We start from the raw sequence: 19,681 nt of genomic DNA on the forward strand, positions 1-19,681 counted from the left end.
TTATTTTATAAGATTTATATAAATATAAATGTCAATTCCCATCACTATATTGCGATGCGCGATTGACCAACAAGATGATGCCACGATACCTTTGAGTATTCCTGATCTGAAAATTAATATGCAACGAATTTGTACAACGAACGAACAACACACACTGAAACAACCTTGGTTAAAAAGTATCTAAGAATCTAATAATTCTAAGCTTTTTCCTACGTTCATATTCTAAGCTTTTCATGCTCTAATTAAAAAAAAATATTCAACAATCGCACAAAGTTTGCAAAGAATTTTAAAGCAATTTAATTGCAACGAATTTGTCAATAATTTTTAACCAAAATTTATAAACTAGATGTATAACAAAAAAGTATTTTGAATATAAATATTTGTGATGAACTTAACTGAAATAATTCTAAGTTTTTTCCTACGTTACTATTCTAAGCTTTTTATGCTCTAATTAAAATAATATTCAACAATCTCGTAAAGTTTGCAAAGATTTTTAAAGCATTTTAATTGCAACGAATTTGTCAATAATTTTTAACCAAAATTTATAAAAGAGATGTATAACAAAAAAATATTTTGAATATAAGTAATTGCTGATGAATTTAACTGACAGTACCAATACCATCAACTAAATGGTCCTTATAAATATTGTAATCACATAATTCAAAACAAAAAATTACTATGAGTACCTACGTTTATTATTGCAAAATCACGAAGAATGAAAATTGCATGAAGTACCCTCAATCTAAAATTATTCCGCTGAATGTATATATCGCATTTTAAACTAAAAAATGTGAAAACTTAAAAAAAAATTAAATCGGTATTTAAGTGTAAATCGATCCATGAAAGCATCGTAAAATAACTTTTGTTTTTTGGTAGTTAACGTTATCTTTTAGCCTGGTTTTGTTAAGAATTTTGTTATTTTTGTGGTATAAATCAACATTCAACACAAAACTTCTCTGATTATGAGTTGCAATACTTTTTGGTTTAGGCTGCGATATGTAAAATTACATATTTTTGTACACAGTTCTAAAATGTAAAGGAAAAAAATTTATATTTGTCTATTAATGAAATTATTAAAAAGATATTGTTATATTAATGATATAGAGAAGCGCCAACACGAATGTAAGTGGTTTCAAACCTCTGGTAGGCAATTCACCACTTTAACTGTCAGAAAAATGTTAAATTGTTCATTTTATGTAAAAAAAATTTTGAAAGTTGCAATTGGAGTTCTGAAAGCTCGGGAATTTTAATTGAAATTCAAAAAATTACAGTTGAAGTTCACAGTTTTTAATAGAAGTTCAGTAAATTATAATTGAAGCTGAGGAATTTCAACTGCAGTTCAGCAAATTACAATTTAAGTTCAATTATAATTTTCTGAACTACAAACAGAAATTCTGAACTTCAATTTTAATTTTCTGAATTACAAATAGAAATTCTGAGCTTGAATTTAAATTTTCTGAACTTGAATTGAAATTTTTGAACTTCAATTGTAACTTTCGAACCTCAATTGCAGCTTTCTGAACTAAAATAAAAAAGGTATAGTATTAAAATTGGCGAATTACAAGTCAACTTACTCAAATGGTGCATTGCCTACTCGCGATTTGTTAGTTCTTCTCTTTTGTTTTCTATATCATTAATTAATTTATTTAAGTTTCCCTTAACTTTGTATGCATACAATCGCATACAATAAAATTTGTATTTATGGCTCACCAACAAGACTGAAAAACTATTCCTTCCTTAAGACTTATAGTTAATAAATTTACAACTATTATAAATAATCTAATATATTATAAAAATGTTTAATAAAAGAAATGTTAATGGATTTGAATTAAAGAAATGTTTTATTTATATAGCAGTATAATCCAAGTAAAAAAACGGTCATAATACTAGTGAAAAGGCGGTCATATTAACGTAAAAATACTGTAAAAATACTTCCGACGCCCTGTACAAATGCTACTTAACGATTTACGTGTTCCATCGACACAGATATTAGTCATGTTACTGGTCAATTTACGGGTACATTTTTGCTGGGGTTCTGATGGTGCGTTGGCCTCGCTTGATGCTTTCGACTTCTGCTTACGGCGTGCGTTGGTGTGTCGTGTGCTTGTGCGTAAGAATGTATAGTAAATTCCAATTAGTAGCGGCGCTTATTTTTGGCGACTTGCTGCTGATCTCCGATTATTCAAATTATTATGTATGTATGTTGTATTTGTAGTTGAGTGCATTGGATGCGCAAAGGGTAAGTTGACGGGCGCAATTTTATGTTTTGTGCGTATCCACTTCCCTTCCAAATGATTTAGTGTATGTTAGGGTGATTTATGTGGGCGAAAATGTAAAAATTTTGTTTGCGCGCAAAAGTGCTCAAGTCTAATTTGTCCTTCAACTTAGTAATTATTAGTTCAATGTACAAAAGAATATATGTATTTTGACGTGTAATTCATAAAGATATAGTACATGTCGTAAAATGTATAAATGGTAAATTCAGGGTTATAAATTCAATTATTGTATAAAATGTATGTTGAAAATGAATATGTAAGTATATGTTGTGAGGGTACAAAACCCTCGGTTTTGGGGTCCTCGCACTCCCCCCTCACCTACCGCAGCGAGGCTTACGGCAAAGAGGATAGATAATAAGAGACACCAGATGACAATGTCGGGCAGAATTGCAATTTGCCAATGTACCTACTTCTTGGGCTCGGCCATTCCGTCTCTTCCTATTTTTCGTAATTTCTTGTTTCATATTTTTTGTTTCGCCTGACGAAAATTAAGTAGAGAATAAGTCAAAATGAGTGACATTGAGTTATTTTCTGCATTTGAGCTTTTTAAAGTTTTGTTAACTTTGTACAAATGCTTACAAAATGCGATTTCATGCAAAATAGCATGTTAATATTTTTGTACAAATGACTAGAATATTTATGCACAATTTATGTTCAATATTTATGCAATATTGAAAATTTTAACTTAAATAAATAAATTATACCATATTACAATTTAATTAATCAGGGGGGGTGTTGCGTTTTGCCGATGGCAAATCTTAATAATGGCAACCAAAATTTACATGGTTTGAAAATGTAATTTCATGCAACATAGCAGGCACGATATTTATGCAACAAATATATAATAAATTATATAATTTGTATACAACAATATACACTTGTACATATATCAACTTTCAAATACCTAAATATGTTTATAATTTATGTCAAATATTTTAATATACTTTTCTTTGATATTTAGTTTTGATAGATATAAAAATATTGTCAATTGAAAATAGTTCTGATCTATCAAATTATAATACTTAAAATAAAAGAACATTTCAAAAATTTCAATCAATTTCATTAATCAGGCGGAGATCTACAAGATTTGCGTTTTGCCGACGGCAAACCATATTATTGGTCACTGAAATTTACATACATTGCATAAAGTACATATGTATGTATGTACTTATAATAAATAAAAATGTAATTATTTTATTCGCAAACAATACGAATTAAGCGTTTTCATTGGGATTTGGGGGTGGTTGCATGACTGCATTTAAATATATGTACATATGGACATGTGTCAGCTGCCATTGAACATATACATATGTATGTACGAAAACATATATCTATTTATAAATACAAATTTACGTATACGAATGGCGAATACAATCGAATACGAAGGGCTGGCAAAGTTGTCGGCTGTCAAAAGTGCTGCCGCTTACAGCTTTCAGAAAACGGGAGACAAAAAAGGGAATTAAATAATTGCTAGAATTAACTAAATTCTAGCTGTTTTCATCACTAAGGCTATTTAAGTCATCCATACTATTCTGGAAAGACTGTTCGCAACCTTCTTTTGTATATTACATTATAAAATTAGCGCAAATATGCTCTTTAAAGAAAAAAAATAGCAACAAATGCAAATTTTGACATCGACGTGTCAGTGCGAATTTGTGCCATAAGAGGGCAAACTAGAAATCTTCAGCCGCAACAGCAACATTGCCGCATAAAATCATGGCAAGAATGAAATAAGCGTATCCATATAAAAGATGAAAAATATGAAGCGGTGAACCCGCGAAATTATGCACTTTACATAAATATTAAAAAAAAAAATGTATTTAAATTTATTCGCATAATAGGGGGTAATTTATGCATTATTTTTTATACATCTTTGCTATGCGATAGCTATGCTTCTTTGTGTGATACACTTTTTCCGAAATACTTACTTCCACACGGCCGTATGACCGTTTAATCAAAGAGGATAGATAATAAGAGGCGTCATATCGCCATTTCAGAAAACCGACTGCGTTTTGTATGAAATTTGCCAATGTACCATTTCACGGGCTCGGCCATTCCTCTTTGTGCCTGTCCGCGAAGATTTGATAAAATGCAGTGAAGAATTAACTCAGTGAGTGTAAAGTAAATATTGTGTTTTTGTGTTAAAATAGTGTAAAAAGTGAATAAAAAAGGCAAATAAATAGTGTAAAAATTTAATATAATTGTGTAAAAAGATATAAAAAAGTGAAGTGAAGTGAAATATTGGCTTAAAATCAAGAAATTGTGCAAAAATTTTTGTGTTTGAGCTAAAACATAAATTGAGTGAGAATGTGAAATGTCAGTGTAAATGAAAATGTAAAAAAAAGCACAGGATAAAAAGTGAAGAAATAAAAACACGTAAATATTCTGTGCAAATTAGTAAAAAAAAGTGATTAAAATTTTGTAAAAAGTTGATGAAATTGTGTAAAAAAGGATAAAAAAGTTAAGTGAAGTGAAATATTGCTAAAAAATAAGATTTCTTCAAAAAAAGAAGTTGTTCATTTGAGCTTAAATGAGTGAAAAGATTGTGTTGTGTTGTGAAGTGTGTGTTGTTTATGATCAAAAGGCAAAAAGTGGAAGTATAAACAAAAATTTTAGAAAAATTTGTTTCGGAAAATTGTGCAAAAAAGTGGAAATATAAACAAACATTTTAGAAAAAATTGTTTCGGAAAATTGTGCAGAAAGTTGAGAAAAATGTTGTTAAGTGTTAAGTGAAGTTTGAAATCGTGGTATATAATTTCAAAAAGAATTTGTGTGTGATAAAAGAAACTAAAAGGAATTATGCAGGTGTATAAGTTTTTCCAAAATTTATATATGTATTATATATATATAGTATATGTGTTTTTTAAATCTATACAATATTATATAAATGTATATGTATTTGGATTCCAGCAATAAAGTTATTAACCTCTTATTTTATGGAAATTATCGGAAGAAAATTGCGCCAAAATTGGTAAAATTCCAATGAACATTTAATATACAGAAAACTTCGAAGTAGAAGCAAATCTTATATTTCTGCGCAAATCAAAATCTGTGAAAAATTGTAAAAATTGTGAAAATCAAAAAAAAAATTACAAAAAAAAATTTTAAATAAATTAGCACAAAATTAAACTGTGAAAAAATTGCGAAAATTGTAGCAATCAAAAAAATTAACAAAAAAATTTTTTTAAATAAATTTTAAATAAACTTGAACAAAATTAAACTGTGAAAAAATTGTGAAAATCCAAAAAATTAACAAAAAAATTTTTTTAAATAAATTTTAAATAAATTTGAACAAAATTAAACTGTGAAAAAATTGTTAAAATTGTGAAAATCATTTTTTCTTATGATCATGATACCTTTCTTAAAGGTTAAGTTGTGTGAGAAGTTGTCGCTTTTTGGTGGCAATTTCGTAATTCCGCTACAAATTTATATCTAATACGTTATGCTTAGATGTAATTTAAATTTTTATTATCGAAATAATAATTAAATTCAAACCATAAAAAACAATCTTTTAACTCAATGGTTACCTATAAGCCTATAAGTTTTGTAGTAAGTATACAATTTCTTCAAGTTTAGCAAAATGCAACCTAAATTACAAATGGGAACACATTCATATACCTACATATGTACATACACCTAACTAAACTCATATTGACGTATCAAAAAATATCCAAACTACCAAATCGTTAACAAAGGTAAAACCAACAAACATTTGCACATATTTGTACAAATATCGTTTAATATACCTCTACCGCACTAACCCCTCTGCTAACATGCAACATACATACATACATTCCTTCAACCAACCACTAAAATCTGTATCATTTTTACTTATTTGCAAATTAAATAAATTCGTGAGGAAGAAAGAAATGTTGCAACGTAGGTTCTTGCAAAAGTCCAAATATTTCATTCATAAAGATGCTTCCTCTTGAATGTTGATTCATAAAAATGCTTCTTCTTTACTTCCAAAAACTTCATGATGAAACTTTGCAACACATCATTCTTACAAAGTCATTAAAAGTCCAATTTTGTGATTTTTATAATTTCCCACTTGACTTCATATTAGGGGCTTTCACTAAACCGCGCATATGAAGCTACGTTACTTTATTTCAGATATTTATTTAGAAATATGCAAGCAAGGTTTAGATGAGATGTTCACTTTACCAAGTGAATGCAATGTATGGTTTAGGTGCGGTGTTACTACACAAAGCTTTTCAAATGTAAAACGAAGGAAAAAGGTAAAGTATTTTAATATAAAACAAAGTTATCTTTAAAAATGAAAGATTTTTGCAAAGCAATAATGATTAAACGGTCATACGGCTGTGTGAAAGTAAGTATTTCGGAAAAAATGTATCACACAAAGAAGCATAGCTATCGCATAGCAAAGATGTATAAAAAATAATGCATAAATTACCCCCTATTATGCGAATAAATTTAAATAAATTTTTTTTTTTAATATTTATGTAAAGTGCATAATTTCGCGGGTTCACCGCTTCATATTTTTCATCTTTTATATGGATACGCTTATTTCATTCTTGCCATGATTTTATGCGGCAATGTTGCTGTTGCGGCTGAAGATTTCTAGTTTGACCTCTTATGGCACAAATTCGCACTGACACGTCGATGTCAAAATTTGCATTTGTTGCTATTTTTTTTTCTTTAAAGAGCATATTTGCGCTAATTTTATAATGTAATATACAAAAGAAGGTTGCGAACAGTCTTTCCAGAATAGTATGGATGACTTAAATAGCCTTATTGATGAAAACAGCTAGAATTTAGTTAATTCTAGCAATTATTTAATTCCCTTTTTTGTCTCCCGTTTTCTGAAAGCTGTAAGCGGCAGCACTTTTGACAGCCGACAACTTTGCCAGCCCTTCGTATTCGATAGTATTCGCCATTCGTATACGTAAGTTTGTATTTATAAATAGATATATGTTTTCGTACATACATATGTATATGTTCAATGGCAGCTGACACATGTCCATATGTACATATATTTAAATGCAGTCATGCAACCACCCCCAAATCCCAATGAAAACGCTTAATTCGTATTGTTTGCGAATAAAATAATTACATTTTTATTTATTATAAGTACATACATACATACATATGTACTTTATGCAATGTATGTAAATTTCAGTGACCAATAATATGGTTTGCCGTCGGCAAAACGCAAATCTTGTAGATCTCCGCCTGATTAATGAAATTGATTGAAATTTTTGAAATGTTCTTTTATTTTAAGTATTATAATTTGATAGATCAGAACTATTTTCAATTGACAATATTTTTATATCTATCAAAACTAAATATCAAAGAAAAGTATATTAAAATATTTGACATAAATTATAAACATATTTAGGTATTTGAAAGCTGATATATGTACAAGTGTATATTGTTGTATACAAATTATATAATTTATTATATATTTGTTGCATAAATATCGTGCCTGCTATGTTGCATGAAATTACATTTTCAAACCATGTAAATTTTGGTTGCCATTATTAAGATTTGCCGTCGGCAAAACGCAACACCTCCCCCTGATTAATTAACGGCTGAATTCTGTAATTCAGTCTCATCTCAAGTCTCTAAATTTGAGATTTTCCTTTAGAGACAATTTTTGTGACTTGAGATGATTTCGGTATTCAGTAAACGAAAGTCACAAAAACAATTCACCATATCAACGAAATTCACCAAAATGACAATTTACTCATACATTGAACAAATAATATAGCATTGCATTTTGTCAACGAAATGTTGAGTGGTGTTGTGGCTGAGCTCGCTAAGACACCGTTCACAAATTTTATAGAAAATCCGAAAGTGTGTAGGTTCGAATCTCAGCGGCGCCACTAGAGTTCGATGTTTTTTTTAAGTATTTTCTTTTTTTTTATTTTTTTCTATGTTTATTTTAATTTGAAGAATAAAAATATTTAAATATTTAAAGCGTTTTTCGCAAATAATTTTCATACTTTTTCTGAAATTTTCACGTTTGTGATCTACCCCGGCCCAGCTCACAAATTAGTGATTGCTTTTGTGAGGCTGGAGACGCGAGACAGCTTACAGAATGGCAAATTCACCCCTATTCTGCATTTCGATTACGTTCCCGTTCTCCGCTCCGCTTTAATCGAAGTTTGATATTCTGCATTACGACGGAATCGTAAAGAGAAGAGGAAGAGCAAATGATTTTTCGAAATCATCTGTTGGTACGGAATGTGTGAACATTGGAACAAAATAAATTAAAGCAAATTTGTAAAAAACACTGAAAAATGTTTATATTTTATTATCCACGCCATTTTGTACAAAAAAAGCAATAGAATATATTGCCGCAGTGTTATATTTTTTTGAGTGAAGTGCTTTCATAATTGTAAGTGTGTTTTTGTCGTTCTTTTGGCCAATTCCCTGCCGTGGCCACCAACTTTTGTTAAAACGGATTCCTGCACGAATATAGTTGACATTTTCTGAATTTTAAGGATGCTAATTTCATTGCACTGGCCTAAAATACTTTATAAAGGTTTATTTATTCCTTCCGCAAGGATTGTTTACGTTTTCGCTTCACCTTCATCTACGCCGGCAGCTTGCTTTGGCATATAACTGGACCCAACGAACAGACACAAATTATAGCTGTCTATTATAATGGACTCAATAGCCGCGGCATATTTGTGGAGTTGGAAAGCAACGCATACGAAAATGGCCAGACGAGAATGGAAAGGCAAATATTGCGACATTTGTGTAATCCATTTGAGATGAGTGACGAATTGTAAGAAATTGAACTTAAAAGTGGTAAAGTTTAAAGACTTATTCTCTTATTTAGGTTCAAAAAAAACTCTCGACTTAACAAGGATGCTTTCAAGTATGTGTTAGATACTTTTGCGGGGCAAATACGTCCAAGGAATTCGACATCGACATGTTGTTTTTGACCTGGAAACATATAAAAAACAATCATCATCAAGCCTTCTACGTTTCTTAACAAGTTTTACTTACATTTTTGTTAAAATTCTGTTATAAATTAATTAAAAAAATAAAAAGAAAATATTTTTCCGCCAACTAATTTGCAACTTAGAAAAACGGAACTACGATCGAAATGCAGAATACAAAAAATCGAACGATTCGAAGTTGGATCGAAAGAGATTGGAACACAGAATACCAAAATTGCCAAATCGAAAAAATTCCAATCCAAGTCGAAATGCAGAATAGGGCTGATTGTCTCAAAAGTGATTTTCACCCCAAATAGTCTCTAATAGTGACTAGAGACGGCTTACTAACGGCTGAATTCTGTAATTCAGTCTCATCTCAAGTCTCTAAATTTGAGATTTTCCTTTAGAGACAATTTTTGTGACTTGAGATGATTTCGGTATTCAGTAAACGAAAGTCACAAAAACAATTCACCATATCAACGAAATTCACCAAAATGACAATTTACTCATACATTGAACAAATAATATAGCATTGCATTTTGTCAACGTGATATTGAGTGGTGTTTTGGCTGAGCTCGCTAAGACGCCGTTCACAAATTTTATAGAAAAACGCAAAGTGTGTGTGTTCGAATCTCAGCGGCGCCACATAGAGTTCGATGTTTTTTTTAAGTATTTTCTGTTTTTTAATTTTTTCTATGCTTATTTTAATTTGAGGAATAAAAAAAAAATATATTTAAAGCGTTTTTCGCAAATAATTTTCATACTTTTTCTGAAATTTTCACGTTTGTGATCTGCCCCGGCCCAGCTCACAAATTAGTGATTGCTTTTGTGAGGCTGGAGACGCGAGACAGCTTACAGAATGGCAAATTGTCTCAAAAGTGATTTTCACCCCAAATAGTCTCTAATAGTGACTAGAGACGGCTTACTGAATTCAGCTATAAATTCAGCTATAAATTGTAATATGGTATAATTTATTTATTTAAATTAAAATTTTCAATATTGCATAAATATTGAACATAAATTGTGCATAAATATTCTAGTCATTTGTACAAAAATATTAACATGCTATTTTGCATGAAATCGCATTTTGTAAGCATTTGTACAAAGTTAACAAAACTTCAAAAAGCTCAAATGCAGAAAATAACTCAATGTCACTCATTTTGACTTATTCTCTACTTAATCTTCGTCAGGCGAAACAAAAAATATGAAACAAGAAATTACGAAAAATAGGAAGAGACGGAATGGCCGAGCCCAAGAAGTAGGTACATTGGCAAATTGCAATTCTGCCCGACATTGTCATCTGGTGTCTCTTATTAACTTCGTCATAATCGGGCGGGGGGACATATATTCCATCATCATCGATTGCGGGATCGGGTTCTTCATCTCTGCGCGGTGAATTGCTGCCTCCATTTAGGAGAGCAGAGAAGTATTCCCTCCATAATCTAAGCACTCTCTGGACATCAGTTACAAGGTCGCCATGTTCATTCCTACAGGAGTTTGCCCCGTCCTTAAAACCCTCTGTCTGTCGCCGTATTTTTTTGGTAGAATTTTCGGGCGTTATTCCTGGTGGCTAGCAGCTCAAGCTCCTCGCACTCACGCCTTTTCGCTTCTGCTTTTTTCTTCCTGAAAAGGCGTCTCGCTTCCCTTTTCAAATCCCGATAGCCTTCATACACTCCTCTTGTCGCCTTGTAGGCAGCGTCTTTTCTTTCGGTTGCAACGCGGCATTCTTCATCGTACCAGTTGTTTTTTCGTGGCCGCCGCTAACCAATTTTTTCCTCGGCGGCAGTACGAAGTGCTTTGGAGATATGCTCCCACTGCTCCTGTATTTCTTCAGGATGAGTTGTGCTCTCAGAGAGCAGGTGTGAGAGTCGAGTTGCGAAATCATTGGCAGTCTGTTGTGATTGAAGCTTTTCGACGTCTAGCTTTCCTTGTGTTTTTTGTTCTTTGGTTTTAGCCGCGCTGAGGCGGGTGCGTATTTTGGCTGCAACGAGATAATGGTCCGAGTCGATGTTAAGTCCTCGGATCGTGCGCACATCTAAAACACTGGAGGCATGCCGTCCGTCTATCACAACGTGATCGATCTGATTGCGAGTATTTCGATCAGGAGACAGCCATGTAGCTTGATGTATCTTTTTATGCATGAACCTCGTGCTGGATATGACCATGTTTCGAGCACCGGCAAAGTCAATCAGCCTCAGTCCGTTGGGAGAAGTTTCATTGTGTAGGCTGAACTTTCCGACTGTAGGGCCAAAAACACCTTCTTTGCCCACTCTGGCGTTAAAGTCGCCAAGCACGACTTTTATATCATGACGGGGGCAGCGCTCGTATGTGCGTTCTAATTGTTCATAAAAAGTATCTTTCACCTCATCATCTTTCTCCTCTGTCGGCGCATGGGCGCAGATGAATGATATATTAAAAATGTTTGCTTTTATTCGGATAGCGGCGAGACGCTCGTCCACAGGCGTGAACGCCAGCACTTGGCGACAAAGTCTCTCTCCCACCACGAATCCGACGCCGAAACTGCGCTTATTCGTATGGCCACTCCAATATATGTCACAATTTTTGATCTTCTTTCTTCCTTGCTTCGTCCAACGCATTTCTTGGATGGCGGTGATGTCAGATTTTGCTTTGACGAGGACATCAACCAGCCGGGCATCTGCACCAATCCCATTCAGGGAGCGGACGTTCCAGGTGCATGCCCTCAATTCATTGTCCTTTAAACGTTTGCCATGGTCGTCATCAATAGAGAGTGTATTTATCCGAGGCTTGTTGTTATATTTCATTGGAGTATGGTTTTACGTGGCGGGTCCCAAGCCCAGCGCACAACCCGCTCAGCGGGGGTGAAAATATTACTTGCACGTTTATATAGCGAGCCGCTTGCTCCAAGACAGACGCCCGCTTGCAGCCGCACCTAGAGGTGTACAGACGCTGCCGATGAGATCTCCCCAGGCTAGCCCTTAAACCGATTATGTCAGAGTGGCCTAGCCAGGTTGTCGCCTTCTCACATTAGCTCACCGCTAAACGGATGTTTAGCGGCTACCCAGAGGATACTTGGCCGCAAGCGACCGGCAGTAGTGAGCTGCTTGAACCGCATGCAAAAGAATCGCTCTGGTCCCAGGTGAATGGCGGTCAGAAGCTTTCCCCACTTTCGTGGACTTCTACACACGGCCCCACCCTCTCAGCTACAACTACAGATGTATAATTTTTATAGCTTCTCTCATACCCCATGCGCTTGTATGTGTGAGCGACACTTCCACAATCACAATTGCATACCTTTAGGAGCATCTCCGATAAGATATCTACATGTGTTTGTGCGTTGCTCACCGATGCTTGTATGGACATATGTGTAGACAAAATGATTAAATTATTGATGTGCTTTCACGTCACTGCTTAGCATCGGCATAGAGATTATGGCAGTACCCCTTAGTGTTGTTAACATTCCTAACAATATATTCTACAATAAATGCATCGTAAACGCAGGAGTAACCTTGATATGAGGTTTTTACAATCCCAAATTTATCTTCTTCAACTCCAAAATTTAAAGCAACATTATAATCAAAATATTCTGACAAATTGATGCAGCAATTCATTAGATCAACATACATATATACATGCACGTAAATACAAATTACCGAAAAATATATTGGCGCATAGTCATCGTCAAAATAAAATAGGTTTTAAATTTAGTTGCAGCTTTTTTGACAGATAGCTCATAGAAAATGATGTCAAAAAGCTGCAACTAAATTTAGAACCTATTTTATTTTGACTATGACTATGCGCCATTATATTTAGGGCCTCATCATGGCGGAACCATACAAGGTGGCAGCATGGTGACATACCTACAAATATAAATAAAAGTTCAATGTACTTTGTTTTGGTAAATTCGATGGACTGATGTCAAAATCGTACTGCGCCGGAAGTTGATGTATCAAACAAATAAAAAAGTACAAATCAGCTGTCTTATGCTGCTAACTTGTATAGTTCCACCATGGGCCACATCTCTATTACGAAACGAACGTTCGTTTCGTCTCAGAGATGAATCGCTAGTGTATTTGCTACAAATCACCTACCCAGATTGCGTATTCACGAGTTCGAAATTGCTTCGTTCTGCGCATTTACGTCATATTCGACTCTTGAGCGAATAAGAAAAACAGCGAGAAAAAAAGAGCTAAAGGCAAATAGTCAATTCATACGTCATAAAAAACAGCTGATCTAATGTTTACATGCGTAATCCGCAATCTTCTTGTGTGATTTGTGTGTATTTGCACTACGCCAAACGATGGCAACATAACATTTGACAACTGCTTTCGCCTTCATGTTTGACATAAAGTAAACAACGTAAAGACCGACCGAAAATGGTAGAGAATACCATCGCTAGAAGAAATCGTTTGCAGGCGAATCGTTCGTCGGAGCTATCGTTCGCAATACAGAATGAAGCCCTTAGTCATATTTCAAAAATTAGAGAAATTTTACTAAGTATGATTGTCCCAACTTATTTAATTATTTAATATATTTTATTGCGCATGTAGGTATTACCTACCAGAAAAAAAAAAATCAAAATGTTTTCAACGCGTTCGAATACTTAAGCGTCAGTTAAGAGCCCATTACTGAGACTTAGCATAGACTTGGCGTAAACTTGGCAACTTAGCCACGATTATACACCACTTAGCGCATACAATCTGGCATCATAATCATTTTCTGGAATAAAGCATCCGGTTAGACATTTATTTTTAAATAAATGTCAATTTGTATGGCAAAATGTCAAAATTAAATGGAAACAAACAAATGGCATCTCAAAATGTAAACGTCACTTAAAACTTAATAGAAAATCGAAATTCAACAGACTTCTAAGTCAAGTTAAGTGTTGCTAAGTTTTGAGTAATCAGTAACACGCAATGTTCATTTAACAGAACTGTAAGTGACAGTTCTCAAGTCAAGTCTATGCAAAGTATGAGTAATGGGCCCTTTATACTTGCGTAGCATTGCATCACAAGGAATACATAACGTACATACACCGGCGCTAACAAGAGCGAACACACACAACACTGTAACTTTTTTATTTATGTATGAAATGTTTGTAACGTTATGTTTTTAACATTGCGCTATTTATTCGAGTTTATGGCCCATTTTGGAGTTTAACAGTACTGATAAACTTTAAAATAGCCCATAAACTCGAGTCTATGGCACAATGATAATCTCATATATTACTTCTATTTGCTGTTTTTATGTACAGGTCTCTTTTTCGCTATTATTTGCAATCCTAATCTATAAATAAAGTTTTGGTTGTAAAGTTGGGGATTCGTGCTATTAGCGAGCTTTGGGCATTATTAGTCGTAGTGCCGGTTCCGGCTCGTATAATATAATGCTTGAAAAATTTCCTCTATCTTTTTTTTAATAGCCTTAAACATTTTTATATAGTGATTCAAGTTTCAGTTCGATTTTTATTTAGCTTTTTTAGCTTATTTGTCGATATACTTTTTTTCTGAAAAAGTTCTGGCAAAACTGAACACAAGTTAACAATGTGTGCAACTCTGAGAGTGAAGCGCGCATGAAGAGTGAGAGAGTCTGACACATAGCGCACGCATAGATATCAATATTCAACAGAATTTCATGCAATGCAGTGCACTAAATAGCCGAATCAATACACGCAAGTCCCATTGAACATATATTTATTGGTATTGAGAGCAATGTTGCTGTGCCCTGCTATGCTATGCAAGTATAATTGGCCGTATACCTTTGGAAGATTTTAAAAATAATAAAAGTAAATGTTTACAACATCATGTAAATTCCGTTTCACCTACATCTTCGCTATTTCATCTTTGATATCAAAGAGTGATATATTGTAGAAGTTATTTATATATGCACTTTTTCAGTTCAGCTTTTATACATAAACCGACATTCTTTATTCGAGCCCTATTTATTTATTTTTGTTTTTTTTTAAATATAAATAATTTGTTTTGCCGTTATTTAATTATCAGAGTTACTTCCTTTTTATAATTTATCCAAGTTCAAAGTGAATTTCGCAAATAAAATAGAAGCATAGCTGTTTTTACAGGCTGCCGAAACAAAATTACAAAAACCATTGTATAATGCGCAAAGCTCGCTAATTAAATACATATGATCAAAATGGTTTCCTTTGTTGGGAACCACTTAACGCAAGTATTCAAACCAAAGGGGAACATGTTTAACTTTTGTTTAATTTATATATACCTAAATATGTATTTAAATTTGTAACTTTTGATTGTTACAATTGTTTTTATTTAACTTTCAATAAATTTTAAAGTCTTACTATAAAATTTTGAAATTTACGAAATTATGCATATGTATATGTATGTATGTATGTACATATGTAGGTACCAGATACATGTTTTAGAAGAAAACTGTAAGCACCCTAACATTGGTCGCTATCAGGTGTTTTCTAAGAGCGTCCAGTTTAAAATCTATTATATTTGTTTGCAAATATATCGTTAAATTTTTTTTTAAATTTTACTTCTTAAATTAATTTAAAAATTGGCATTACAAACATACAACTCAAAATAATATGTTTTTATGTAAACATGTTAACATACATTCATAAGTATGTACATATTCTCCATTAAAAAGGCACTCTTATTTAGACATTATTAACTTAGTTGTATGTATGCATAGTTTGATGATTTTGTTTAAGGCTCTAAAAGCTTTAAAAACTAAAATATAACAGTTTTTTAAGTAATTATGAATAATATAGATCGCATGCTCGTAAAATTCATGATTCCTTACTACATTCACATTGTCACATTGTGGGTTCTTAGATAGCCGTTCCGTTAAGAGCCGTAGCATACAGTGTAGTCGGATTAAGTGCCGTTGTATTAAGCGCCGTTGCACCAACAGCAGTTACATTGAGAGCTGCTGCCTTGATTATCGTGTCATTCAGCCTAGCCCAAACTGGAAAAGTGTTCATATTTGGATAAACAATCATGCCCCATGTCAGACTAAAGATGTATAAGACGATTACACTAATGATTGTAGGTCCGATACCAGCAATCGCCTGCAAGTATAAATAAGTAATTTTATTTTAAATAAATGGCGAGTACATCGTTAGAAATATCAGTCTAAATTTTAAACCATTCACTGGTTCAAGTAACTTTTAAAACCTTTTTGCCTATACTCAAAAGGTCTCAATTCACTACTTTGTTTTCTGATTACATTGCGTTTAAATTTCAAACTTAATTGAATTCGACTGAAATCTCAAAATTATTTTAAAATCGAACCAAAAAACTTATAAATGAAAAAAATGTGTACATACATATAAAAAAATTCGGGTGGTGTTCCTTTTAATTTTTCTCTACAAATCGGCGGGACGGGACCTACATGTTTTATGTCGACTCCGAGGCAGATGAATTTTCACTTAGAAAAACCGTTATATAATTGAAACAGCTTTTTCCTAAATATTTGATGCTACTTTGCCTGGGACTTGAACCCAGGACCTTTGGTGTGGTAGGCGCAGTGTGCTACCACTACACCACAGCAACCGCCTCGCTAATTAAATACGTATAAAGTAATGACAAAGGTTCACATTCTCTTCGAATGCTTCGCTCTAGCTAGGCAGAGACTATCCCATCTAGGTGGTGCGACTCTTAATCCCTATGTGATATGGAGTAAAACGCCTGAAGAGGTACTTAGATACATCAAGAGCCTCCAGATACAAAATTAGGCTGAAAAAAACGCCGATAGGTCATATTTCAAACACATAATACATACATGAATAGAAAGCGACCTATGAAAAAATTTCCGCGAGGTGGCACAGGGTCGAGATATTTAAAAAATCTTATTTGTGGTCCGATTTGGCTCATATTTGGAACACATAATACTGTAACGAATTTAGTGCAATTCCGCTTATTTGCAACCTTCTGCCAACGTTCGAATCACTGACTGTTGAATAAATAACTCCAATATTGAATAATGCAAAAATGGTCTTTATTAGACTACTTGAAGATACACTTATACTTCTCAACTGGTAGCTTGCTTAAATCTAACTGACTTGTCGTGCCTCAACTGTTGCCGCTTTTGTTCGGTTTCCTCGCCGACATATTTCTAGGCGCTTCTATTTACAGAATTTACTAGTTAGTTATCAGCTATAAATTTCTCAGCTATAACTACAGATGCACGATTTTATAGCTTCTCTCATACCCCATGCGCGTGTATATGTGAGTGATACTTGCACAAATGAATGCATAGTTTTGGGAGTATCTTAGATATATGCATGTGTTTGTGCGTTGCTCACCGCTGCTTGTATGGACATATGTGTAGACATAATGATTAATTTGGTTATGTGCATACCAGTCACTGCTCAGTATCGGCTTAGAGATGATAGTACCCCCTAGTGTTGCTAATATTCGTCACAATATATACATGTATAGAAAGCGACAGATGAAAAAAAGCGCCGATAGGTGGCGCAGGTATCATCAATCTAGGGCGTTGATCAAAAAAATAAATTAAAGCGTGGGCTGCGTAAAATTTCTATTGATAGTCAACCGCTTACATCTTTATAAATGATATTTTCATATATGCATAAGTACGATCAAATGAACCTTAATTAGGTTATGCTACGCCTCATGTTCTTAATTATTTTATTAATTTTTCTTACAAATTGGCGGGCCGGGACCTACATGTTTTATGCCGACTCCGAACGGCATCTGCAAGCTGAGTTTTCACTGAGAAGCTTTTTATGTTTATTCAGTCTATGATTTACATCTTACAGACCAGATATAGAAATTATAAAAAAAAATAAAAAAATTATAATATGCATTAATAATAGCTAAAGAAAGTATATGCATAATAATAGACAAAAGTTAAACTATATATCTAGATGTAAATGTAAAGGTATTTGGGACTTGAAAACATCCCTCGACTGAGAGAAATCAATATCTAGCCACCTCGAAAGTTTATTAAATTCTGCTAGAGAGCGAAGAATAGGATCGAAAAGGACATAGTTCATTCTGAAAGAGGTCAAATAAAAAGGTAAGGAGAAACGAAGGAATCTACTGGGCACATTGAACGAACATATCCCGTGCAGGGTTCTTCTAGAGTGCAGGGGTTGTAGGTTAATCAACGTACACCGAGGCACATAAGAAGGCAGCAGATCCTCGAAATAAAGAGATCCAAGCCCAAACCGAACAAATTTCCTTTGAACCCTTTCAATTCTAGCCGCATGACAGCTGTAAATAGGGTTCCAAATAATAGAAGCATACTCGAGCTTTGAGCGAACCAAGGAAATATATAAAGTCTTCCTGGTATAGGGATCCTTAAAGTCCTTTGCATAACGACGCAGGAAAGCAAAGTTTCTATAAGCTTTCGGAAGAATATAACATATATGATTAACAAAAGAAAAATTAGTATCAAATACAACACCAAGATCAACAAGTTCTTTGACTGCTTTCCAAATAGAAATGTGACACAAAATTATTACTGGACTTCGAGAAAGACATGTGAAAACATTTTTTAACGTTTAGGTAGAGCATGTTAGTATTACACCAGTCAACTAGATTATCCAGGAACCCCAGAAGTTGCCACAAAAGTATGCGACTTACAATTCTCAATATCAACACAAAGGGATCTATATGGCAGAAATACACTCGGAGTGCTTGCCAAATCACTGCCAAGGGGTGACCCCGCTAAGAAAAACTTTCTTCTAATTTGAAAACCTTGTTTTTAAAATTCTGATGTTGCTTTGCCTGGGGTGTAAATCCAGGATCTTCGGTGTTGTAGGCGGAGCATGCTACCACTACACCACGGCGGCAATCAAACCAATTTAATCCGCTTCCCATGTACTATTTTGCAACGAACGTTTAATAAACAATAATTCTTAATCTAGGCCGAGCTTATTCTCGAAACATACATTAGACAAGATAAACGCAAGGAAATAGTTTTTTGAGGTCTGGAAATCTTTCAACTTACTCTCACATAAAAGTTACTCAACAAAAAAACTAATCTCCAAGGGCAGAACCAGAAATCCGGCAGAACATATTGTTGAAGACATGATCCATTTTTCAGACTAAGTCGCCCCTCCGTCTGGCAACACCCAGCTGTGCCTGCAACCACCTCCGCGCTCACTCACTCTTTTTAGTTTACTTAAAACTGCCCGCCCACACGCAACGTCCGAACCGCAATCGTTTACTGTATTTTCACCTGCCCGCCGTCGCGCAGTTGTTTATTTAAATTTTTAAATTTTTTTTAATTTAAATAAATTAAATTAATTATTATCTTGTTATTACATTTAATTGCATATGAAATAAAAGAAAACTATTATATACATACTTACTTAACTAAACATTCGTACCCTTTCATATAAATCGATTTACGTAAAAATGTAATTAGTAAATAATGGAGATGTCATAACGAAATGTACTCATTCAGCGAGTTAACTTATTCATTCCGTATGTTCGGAACATTCGTCCGCATTTAAGAATTTCTGGAGTCATTTTATATTTGTTTACACCTATTTGGAATATTCGG

The 19,681-nt window shown here is 33.6% G+C and overlaps 2 protein-coding genes across 8 annotated transcripts in view; both read right to left on the reverse strand.

The window, feature by feature from the left end:
* Positions 1-8,135: 8,135 nt before the first annotated feature.
* On the reverse strand, positions 8,136-12,932 carry LOC137253767 (craniofacial development protein 2-like). Its single transcript, XM_067791208.1, has 2 exons — positions 9,255-12,932; positions 8,136-9,191 (listed from the first exon to the last, which is right to left on the reverse strand). Exon 1 carries the CDS (start codon positions 11,968-11,970, stop codon positions 10,948-10,950), a length of 1,023 nt encoding a protein of 340 aa, XP_067647309.1. The 5' UTR covers positions 11,971-12,932; the 3' UTR covers positions 8,136-9,191; positions 9,255-10,947.
* Positions 12,933-15,025: 2,093 nt separating this feature from the next.
* Indy (I'm not dead yet) overlaps positions 15,026-19,681 on the reverse strand; it is a 329,958-nt gene continuing 325,302 nt past the window's right edge. For all 7 annotated transcript variants that reach the window (XM_067791205.1, XM_067791202.1, XM_067791206.1 and 4 more), the window contains one exon: positions 15,026-16,214. In XM_067791205.1, coding sequence (XP_067647306.1) covers positions 15,975-16,214 — 240 coding nt within the window. In that variant the 3' untranslated portion in view covers positions 15,026-15,974. The remainder of the gene's footprint in view (positions 16,215-19,681) is intronic.

Source organism: Eurosta solidaginis, chromosome 5 (assembly GCF_040869045.1).
Source record: "Eurosta solidaginis isolate ZX-2024a chromosome 5, ASM4086904v1, whole genome shotgun sequence".
NCBI classification, from domain to species: domain Eukaryota; kingdom Metazoa; phylum Arthropoda; class Insecta; order Diptera; family Tephritidae; genus Eurosta; species Eurosta solidaginis.